The sequence below is a fragment of the Pagrus major genome, chromosome 21 (assembly GCF_040436345.1).
Source record: "Pagrus major chromosome 21, Pma_NU_1.0".
Taxonomy (NCBI): Eukaryota; Metazoa; Chordata; class Actinopteri; order Spariformes; family Sparidae; genus Pagrus; species Pagrus major.
The window spans coordinates 13,452,806-13,463,133 of record NC_133235.1 but is presented as its reverse complement, the minus strand read 5'-3'; the positions used below and the strand labels follow the sequence as shown (position 1 = coordinate 13,463,133).

The following is a 10,328-nucleotide window of genomic DNA, read 5'->3' as shown; positions in this document are numbered from 1 at the left end:
TCATAATACAAACTGAATAAACAAGCTGTTCTCAGAGGAAAATAAGGTCCCCAGAACACTGTTTGAAGCTGGAAAGGTGGCAGGGTCCGCCACATATAAACAAAGTGGAACAGTATGAAACAGCTGTCCGTTAAGATCAGTTTGTTTATTCGGTTCGTTTAGGCATAAAGAAGATCTTTCTCTTCTGATTAAAATGTCTTCCCCATAACTACATCGTGCACCTTTAAACGTGAAGATACAGGTGCAGTAAAGTGTGACCTCACATCTGCAGGGCATGTTATCACAATGCTGTGCAGGATGGGATCAACCAATCCCTGAGAAGTATTTTATGGAATTTATATTGTAGTTCAGTCCAGGTGTAATTCTTATCAAATCGACCATAAAATGAATACAGGTTCATTTCTAGGACACTATAGAGCCATTTCCCATCAATACCCCACACAGTGAAAAAAAGGCTACGCTGTAGCTGGAACATTACGTGTGTCAGTGTGTGTGAAGGTCCTCCTGTGCCGACATACGTCACCTTTATTCTCACACAATGTAAATCAAAACTGTTCTGACAAACGTTATCAAATCAGTTGACTTTAAGTTGTTGAGCTTGAATATTTTTTTCCTCTTTGTTTTTGGAAATGCTCTAATGTTTTGGACGCATCATGTTTCTGGATTTTGATGCAGTTTTCTTTTTTTTCCAATTTTAACAATGTTGTGACTGCATGAATCTCCGGACTTGTTTTTCCCCTTTTATGCCTTTGGGTTTTATTTCCTTGGAAGGGTGGAGTCAGATTTGTTTGTCTAAGTGTTTTTTCTCGTTTGGTGATATCGTCCTTTGTCTATTTTTAATTCAAGCGTCATGTGTTAGGCTTTGTATCTGCTAAATGAAGCCTGAAAGCATCAGAAATATGGTAATCAGCCTTTTATGCACATGTAGAAGCTGTTGTTTGGTACTACGTTTTACACTGCAATATACGGTTTGTGCTTATTTTTCTGTGCAACCCCCACAGAGTTTTATTATGTCATGGTAAATCTAGACTAGCTTTGTATATGGCTGTATGGTAGGAACAATGTTTTTTGTGCTTTATGTGATATGATGTCAAAAAGTGAGAAAATGCACTGAGAAATACTGTGCTGCAATTTGTCATTGTGGCTCTATATTCTCTGCTCGACCTCAGACTTTATCGTGAGCCTGACATCTATTTTTTCTTTGTGCTCATGTAGATAGCTCTTGGCTGGTGTGTCGCCTGTTACTGCCACCTTTTTATGCATCAACGTTCAGGTATCCATTGGTAATATTATACCAGTGTTTACAAGAGTTTACAAAAGAGCAGTGTTTGTTTTTTCTCTCCTTAAATATGTTTCAGCTTCGTTAAATACTGTACTGGAAACACAGACTACATATGAACCACTTGCAGTGTAGAATGGCAAATATATTTTGCAACTGAAATTTAACAGTGAATCAGTAATGTCATTTGAATTGTATGACAATAATTTAAATATAATGACCATAATTATCCATTTTGTCAGGTTTCAAGTTTTATGAATTAATTACATTTCCTTTGGACTTCATCCGTACGCATTTCGAGGCCCTAAAAGCACTTTTTGATTTATTTACAGACTTTTACTCTGCAGAAATTCCCTTTTCCTATTCGCCTGCTATGAGCAGTTACATGCCATCAGAAGTTTTCTTTTATTCATCTGTAGGAATTTTCATTGAAAAGAAGTTAACTAAAAGTATAAACAGAATGGAAAGAAATAGCCCGGCCCAGCCCAGTGTAAACATTGAGACGGCTGAAGGGACGTCTACGGTGTTCGAGGAAACAAAACAAAAAGCTACACAATGCGCGATTCTGTAGCACAACAGTCTACGAAGGGAGAGCGCCTGGTGTGCTGTCCCCGGGAGTCAGAAAGTGTTAGAAGGTCGTCACCGAAGTAGCCGCTGATACCTGTTTTCTATCATCACGGCAACCGGTTGGAATGTTAGGTCGACGCCGAGGCCGTCCCTCGACCGTCCCTCGTCCGTCCCTCGTCTGTCCCTCGGCCGTCCCTCGACCGTCACTGCTTAAAGTCCCAGAAACACTAACACTCCCCTGGTCCTCGAGCTCCCAGTCTGAACCGCTAGCTGCACGGCTAACTGAGCTAACTAGCTAACTGCAGCTACAGTTAGCAGCAGTTTGCGGTCACACTGGTGATATGTTGCCCCCTATTTGTTTTGAGTATGAATTTGGCAGGTGTCCAATTTTCCTCCATATTGCACCTTTAACAGATTAGGTCCCAATTATAGTTTTAATTTAACAGTTTATCTTCTTTTTCTTTTAGTATTAAATCAGCAGTTGAACCAAAATGCCAAAGTTCAAAACAGCCATAAATAAGAGACTACGTAAACATTTTATCCTTCTGACTGTTGAAACACATCCTCCTCTCCGTTTAGTTTTTCCAAAAATATTTCATCGGGGTACAAAATACTTCATATATGAACGCTGAACTTATCAATGCATTGTTTACAGTGAACATAGTTACTGAGGCTCGTGCAGCGTAACTTAAAGAGACGTGACTCATTTCTCTCTCTTATCTGCATGATGCTGAATTTCAAAATATCTCAGAAAATACCTTGACATAACTTATTTTGCTTTAAAGTAAGTATTTAGTTTTGCCTATGTTTTTTAAAATCTGCTGTTAAACACTATTTTGTAGTAAATATTACTATATACATCTGGTCTGAGAGATAACATACATACAGTAAGAAATAACATAAGAAATAGCAGATACAAATATATATATACATATATATTGACTTTGTGATCAATCACGTTAAACACAAACTGAATAAGGAAGATGAAACAGAGTCATAGTCGTGTACAGTCACTCAGTGGGTCACCCACATCTTTGAATCCTTCGTGTGCATTTTGAGGACAGCCCACTGCTGGTTCAAGCCTCATACAATGGCAGCTAAATTGTTATATAATGTATTTTGTTTCTGAGTACAGTGATACAAAAACACTGCACATGCATTTTACTGCCGTGAAGGGGTGAACTATGCTCCTGCGTATAGTACACTCGCAGCAACAGGAAACATTATGCTCATAGAATATGCAAAGTCTAGCATTCTGCAGCACAGCTTGGCAAGTTGGTACTTTTTTGAGCTAACCCTTTAAAAATTACTGGTTCAAACCTTGTTCTTCAAATTGTGTGTTTTCTATTTTAAATGTCGAATCGGACCAAAAGAATCCAAGTTGGCTGTAAATGTGTGCTATATTCAAGATGAACTACGCTTCTGTTTGAACTGTACCTGATGTATTTTTCTCGTGTGAAGGCTTCTGTCTTTGTATCTTTGCATTATTATTTGTAAATGAAATGAAAAAATAAATATATCTGAATAAGCAGAGAGGCTTCTTTAATTGTTCTTTTGGTCTACAAAAAGCAGTAGAAAAGAAAAAAGAGCTGAAACAGGAGTTACATGAAGACTGCAGCCCCCATAACTGGCATAACTCGGACGTTCTCACCCACTCCACAGCTTCACGCCCAGCGTTTGCCCGGCCTCTCCCACTCTGTCCACACTAACAGTTTTAATGAGTTGACACTGGGACATTTTGCATGTGGGGATGGGTATGACAAAAGTAAAAACCACAATGATGGGAAGATTTCTGTATCTCCTCCACTGGGTAAGAGTCGTGATTGTAATGGCTACAATGTAATGAATATGTCGGGTAAATCATTTATCGGCAGACAAACCCTGAACTGGCCCTTTTTCTGTTCTGCTTCCCAAAGACCATCACTACCATAGACACTGACTTAAGTTAGAAAAACACAGTTAAAGGCTCGGTTTCCTGAGCGTCACCGTCACGTCTTCCATCCAGCCCGGTCCGGTGGTGCACCTGCTGCTCACTGACAGACTGCACTGCTCCTTTAGTCAAACATTGTTTCAGAGACTGCAGGACTCCATCTGCTGGTGGACTGCTGCAAGTTAAAGTGATCAAACATCCACATCAGCCATGTAGTTGAATATCTGCCTCAAAAAAAAAAAAAAGATTTTGAATTTAAATGTAATAACGTTGCTGAGAGATTTTAGGCTGCGTGTGGTCAACTGGTTACTGATACAATCCTGAAAGGAAAGAAGCTTAAATCTGACAATAACTCAACAGATTTTGATGTGATTATTTATCTCAGGGGCCCCAAACTTCATTTCAAGGGCCAGAAATGAAACTGAAAGTGATTGACCTGTACTTCATTATGTTTAATTATTCTCAGGCATGTTTCATATTTCTTCTGAACATTCATTGACAAACATTATCTAGCTGCAGCTTCTGAAGGGGAGCCGGTGGGGGTATACCCGGGAGTGTAGGTGGGCGGCGGGGGATGTTTACTTGACTACGTGCAGACGTCAAAGCGCATACATCGTATCCCAGCATGCAGCAGGAGGCCGTTTAGGGATCCAGCAGCTGGTAGTGAGTTGCTAGAGCGCCGAGCAGGCAGCAGCCATCGGTCAACACAGCACACACATTTCCTCTCCATGTGAGAAAAACTGAGCCGTCTACCATCCAGGCGACAGAAAAATATGCTGTTCGGACGCCTGACGAGTCACCGCACCGGCTTTTGAGTCACCATTGTCATCCGGTTTTCATTTTGGAGGATTCCTCCCTCCATCCTCCGGATCGCACCGAACAGGCAATGACAACGGTCTCAGCAACCCCGCAGCAGATGAGGGACCGGCTGCTGCAGGCCATCGACAGTCACAGCAATGTGAGTACAGCTAGCTAGGCTAGGTGGCTAACGTTAGCTTGTTTACCTGCACTCCGGCAAACTCGACAAGGCAGTTCACCCGACAACTGTCAATTAAGGGTTTCATTGTGTTTTAAAATGCGTGAGTTACGAGTTAGGTTGGCACCGACGTGTCAAATGACTGCTAAAGATGAAGAGGCGCTTGGCTTCATCTGACAGCTTGCAAGCTAGCTTAGCAGAGCGCTGCCCCGGTTTGACATCAATCTGGCGTTAGCTCGTTTGTGTTAGCATGCTAGCTGCTAGCCTAGCCGTAACACCAAAGCGGGTTTGTAGTATTTATCGGCTTGAAGGTATATAATGAATACGCTCGCCCTGGAAATACTTCTTAGATCATGAAGTTATCTCTGTGCTCTCCTAATCGGTCAGCGCTTCGTTGTAGACCATTTCACGTTAGTAATTCCTTGTTACCGAAGTGTGGGAGGTAGCTAGCTAACTCTTAGCTTGAATAGCTACGTTTTAGGAAATAGTCGGATCCTTCCTCCTCAACTTAGTTTAATGCTAGCGGTAGCCAAATCAGCTAACGCAGGTAAGTGCCGACACTCAAACGCTCGTTGACTTTCTCGACAGGATAAGAAACTCGCTCAAATGAAAGTTTAGCACTCTTTGCCTCTAGTTTGTGCCTTTAATGCCACACTCATGGTTAAACGTTTGCAGTGGTGAAGGTTTTTTGAGTTGACACTTGGCCATCTTTACTTTTCAACGTCGCTCTGTCGATATGAAGCAGACAAGCTAATGTTTCCTAAGCTAACTCGGAAGCTAACTTGTCCGCCACTCACACACGTTGTTGACACGATTCAATCGTTTTTCCACAACCTGGACTGATTGTTAGCCACCACGTTAATATGTGAGGGATTGAGTAATAGTGGTACTATCACTATTACTACAGTCATTTGTATAAAATGCTCATGTAACACTGACTTCCACTCTGTTAATGGTGATTCAGGCTAATACTAAATATTTCCTTCTTTAGCAACAGTGCAGGTGAAACAACATAAAATGTTTGCTTGTCCTCTTTGCAGATATGCAACATGGTGGCTGTACTGGAAGTAATTACATTTCTTGAAAAGTATCCTATCACCAAAGAAGCACTTGAGGTAAGACTGTTGACCTGATTGACTTGAACTGCTGCTGCATGTCGAAATTGTGTTGCTTAACCTGTTTCTAACTGTCAAACACATTATTCATGTAGGAAACCCGACTTGGAAAATTGATCAATGACGTGAGGAAGAAGACCAAGGATGAAGACCTCGCCAAGCGTGCTAAGAAACTCTTACGGAACTGGCAAAAGCTCATTGAACCTGGGCCTTCTGTGGCTGCGAGCGCCCCGGGGTCTACCAATGGCAGTTCTCATCCCTGCAGAACTGAGGCCTCTCCTCCTGATATTTCTGTGTCAGGGAAGGGTGTCCCTGAAGTCAAAATCAGAAACGACGTTCACAACACATACTCCCCAAAAGCTGAGAAGTCAAGCAGCCGCAAACGGCGAGCAGAGCACAGAGACAGTGGAGTGCACTTACCAGAAAAAATCTCCAAAGTGTCGTATGATAACTCTGTTTCACCACCACCCACCAACGGGATTGCAGGCAGTCCTGATCCCCCGCCTGACCCGCAAGTCGTCCCTTCTCCTGACCGATCTCGGATAGAGCACCTTGATAATGATAAAATCAACAGAATTCCGGTGAATGCTGTCAAGCCTCGCCCCAGCTCACCTGGAGTGGCCAAACTACCTAGCACTTCTTCTATGATCAAGGTTGCTGTAATGCAGCAACAAGCCAGACTGGATGAAGGAGGAGGGGCGTATTTTCAAGCCAAAAGTCCCCGTGGCCTCACGACCAGTCCAAGAAGCGTGAAGCAAGACACACTGACCAAGCGCTCTTCAGCATATGCACCGAAAGGAACGCCTATCCCAAGCCCCTCCTCGAGGGACTCCCCCTTGTCTTTGCCCCAGCCTGTGTCCTCTCCAGCCCAAGCATCTTACGCTGACAAGCTGCCACATTCTTCTCACAGGTCTTCAACGCACTGGGCCAGTGTGTCAGAAGTCCCCTCTCATTGCCCACCACAAGACGTATCTGCAACACTGGAATCTCCATCAGTCTCCCTTTCACCCTCTCACGCCCAACACAACTCAGAACTACACAGACCAACATCAGAGGGAGCCATGTCTGTGTCTGATGACACAGACGGGACAACGGTCCCCAACTCAGACCATAAAAGGAGGAAGTACAGATCAAGAGACTATTCTGTCAACTTAGATGGTCAGAAAATAGAGGATACGACGAAGCCTGTTCGGTTAAAAGAACGTAGACTAACATTTGACCCTGTCACAGGTCAGATCAAACCTCTGGTACATAAAGAACCTTCCCAAACAGAGGAAGCCCCCACTCCCGACCCTGTTGAGTCTAGGCAGAGAACTGAAAGCACTGTACACCCGCCAGTTGCCCCGGCCCCGGCACCAGCCCCAGCCCCGCCCCCCGCTCCAGCTCCAGTTCCAGCTCCAGCGCCACCTCCAGCTCTAGCTCTGGCTGCAGCTCCAGGTCCAGCTCCAGGTCCCAGCCCGAACCCCTTCCATCAAACGAACTGGAAGGAGCTGTCCAGAAACGAAATCATCCAGTCCTACTTGAACCTTCAGAGCAATGTGCTCACCTCCTCGGGGGTCCAGGCCCCTGGCGCACACTTTTTCATGTCAGAGTATCTGAAAAGGGAAGAACAGGAGATCAAGGACTCGCGGAAGATACACGTTCTGCAGACGGACAGCTCGGTAGGGGAATTACCGGGCGTGAGCCGGGAGGTGACGGACGAGGACCTGGACAGGATACACACACAGCACTGGCCGGGGGTGAACGGTTGTTATGACACCAAGGGCACCTGGTTTGATTGGACAGAGTGCATATCATTAGACCCTCATGGGGATGAAAGCAAATTGAACATCCTGCCATATGTTTGCCTAGACTGAGGGGTTTGGGGAGGTTGCTGTCCTTTTCCACTCCTTTTCTTTGTCTCCCCACAGGAGACGAGATACTTTGTGATTTTGTTTGTCCACTGTGAGTTCGGCAAGAAGCCAGGCCTGCTAAACTCCCGCCCCACGCCTCTTCCTCTTTCTGTGATAATCTGTTCAGATTTTGGTATAAAAAGAGTAAAGATTAAAAGAATAGTTGAGTTTGTAATACCAAGGGCTGTTTCTGTTTTATTTTTCAAACTGAAAGCCACAGGAATGACGAGGCCCTCACGGCAGAGTGCTGCTACTAACACCCTAGGCAAGAAACGGAGACGACACAATCATCCCAGAGAAGCGGAAATGGTGTTGTGATGTGAATTTTTGATGTTCGGAATCGTACCTCTATTTCAGGCTCGCTGGGATGATACTGTTGTCTTTTTTTAGCCTTCTAGTTTCTAATGAGGAATTACAATCTAGGGTTACATTTGAGGGAAGGCTGGGGTTTAGCTGTCCTGTCCAGACCGCCATGTTGGTGCCCAGAAAGGTGTTGATAGAGTTCATCTAGCACAGGTAGAGCTGAACATGTCCAGAGTATGAAATACTGGTGCATATTTGGCAGTTACAAGAAGCTTTACGTGAGATATAAAGAGTAAATTATAAATTTCTTATCATGTATACATCTATTTATTTTTGACCAGTTCATTTTATGGGACGTTCATCCAAACAGGTGTTCATAAACCTATAGATCTGTTTTGTTTCTGTTTGCATCACGATGTTGTCCAGCCTATCTTCAATGTTCAACGGGCATACAGATGTTTTTTGCAGGGTCTTTCTTAAAGATTGCATTTGGTCATAAACATTCCATACACCACCTTTCACCCACTTTCTGTTTCATCACACAGCTCCTACGTGTCCACGCTAAATCTCAAGAAGAAACTCGTTCACTTGGCTTCAGATGGTTTTGTCCGAATAGTGCGGAGCTAATTCAAACTTAATCCAGCTTCTCACCACACGCCATTTCTCTCCTGATACTGAGATGTTAAAGAATGTGAAAATGGACTGTGCCGATCAATAATTGCATTTTAGAGACAAAAACAAGGAAATGTTTGATGCTGAGACTTTGTTTCTGTTCTTTTTAGATATCGTTTTGCCTTCTGAAATTCCTTCACAATCTTCTTCTGAGTTAAAACAGCCTTAGTGAATGTACAGGAGTGAGACCTCTTATGCAGTCGACAGCTTGTCGGTCATTTGATCACTGACGTAATTCGAGTGTGAATAGTGACTGATGCTCCCGCAAGTTTATGTGCCGATTGTTTCCTTCAGTTTCAGACACGTGAAAAGTTTTAGCAGCTGCTGTTCGAGGTCGCGTCTCTTTTGCTTCCAGTTTTCTTAACGGCAACCGGAGAGAGAAAGCTGTGTGCATCAGATATTCTTGGCATTTTCCACGCAACAACTAATACTTCATTTTGATTTCCCTTTATGCTCATCCCGTCACTACCACTTTTTTCTCACATGATTTAAATGATGATTGGCTTCTGTGCAGCCTCTCTGTCCATACCTTCTTTCAGTCATTCATCCTCTACCAATGTGCCTTGGTAAATGGTAAATCTGGATTTGCTCCCGCATAAAACGCACCTGTTGGTGGAGTCCGGTTTATGTGCAAGATTTCCAAATCCCGTGATCAATACGACGCTGTTATATGCACCGTTTCTGTTACTTTTTGTACACACTGATCTAGCGAGGGTGAAGCTGCAGACAATGAGAAACTGCACAACAACAACAACAACAACACAGCTGGCAATAAAGGAAAAGTGCTACAACTGGTTGAGAAGAATCTGTTTTCTGGAGTTTTGACTGGGGGCATCTTTCTTTGTTCAGTGTTTAACATCTCTCAATTGTTTGAAAAATAAAATGATCTAAATCTTCAGCTCGACTGACTCTTTTACAGTGCCACTGTGTTTGAAAACTGCCATCATCCTTTGAATAATTTGACCTGAAAGAAAAAAAACCTAAATGGTCAGTTTTCTATTTCTGAGGTTGCATTATGCTGTGATGTGTTGCACTTACCCAGATCATCCATGTGGGGGCGCACAGTGTCCATTTCTTTTCTTTGTCTGCATCAGCATGTGATGTAAAGGTGGCTTGGTGTGAGTAGTTTCAGTGTAGTGGGCGTTAATTGATCGAACTCGTCCCTTTTCTCACCCTTAAAAGAATATTTTGCCTACTTTTAAAAGAAAGAATCTAGATTTTGTTATTTCATCAGCGAAAGTCTGTAATTATTAACGCCCCTGGTGAAGAAATGTGCACAAAAGTGACTTTTTATCAGCGCTGTCAGCCTCAGTAGAGACTGCGTATGGGTCCCTACGTGTTTAATAGACTCATACATACGTCCCTGCCCGCGGTGACGTAATCTCATCACAGATGTCAGAATGAGTAACTGTCCCTCCTCCCCCAGCTGTGTTTACTCTGACTCTGAGTCAGCCCTCTGCACACCTGTATGACGTGATCACCTGCCACGAGTGCCCTCAAATCCAGTTGTGTTTGTGTCCAGACACACTGAGGTGAGACACCTGGCCTTACGTCATTATTAGTGTGCTGGATTTTACATCTGGTCTGGTCTGGT

The 10,328-nt window shown here is 43.5% G+C and overlaps 1 protein-coding gene across 1 annotated transcript; it reads left to right on the top strand.

The window, feature by feature from the left end:
* Positions 1 to 4,380: 4,380 nt before the first annotated feature.
* crsp7 (cofactor required for Sp1 transcriptional activation, subunit 7) lies at positions 4,381 to 9,632 on the top strand. Its single transcript, XM_073492008.1, has 3 exons — positions 4,381 to 4,734; positions 5,793 to 5,867; positions 5,963 to 9,632. The coding sequence occupies exons 1-3, from the start codon at positions 4,663 to 4,665 to the stop codon at positions 7,721 to 7,723; spliced, it is 1,908 nt and encodes a 635-aa protein (XP_073348109.1). The 5' UTR covers positions 4,381 to 4,662; the 3' UTR covers positions 7,724 to 9,632.
* Positions 9,633 to 10,328: the final 696 nt, after the last annotated feature.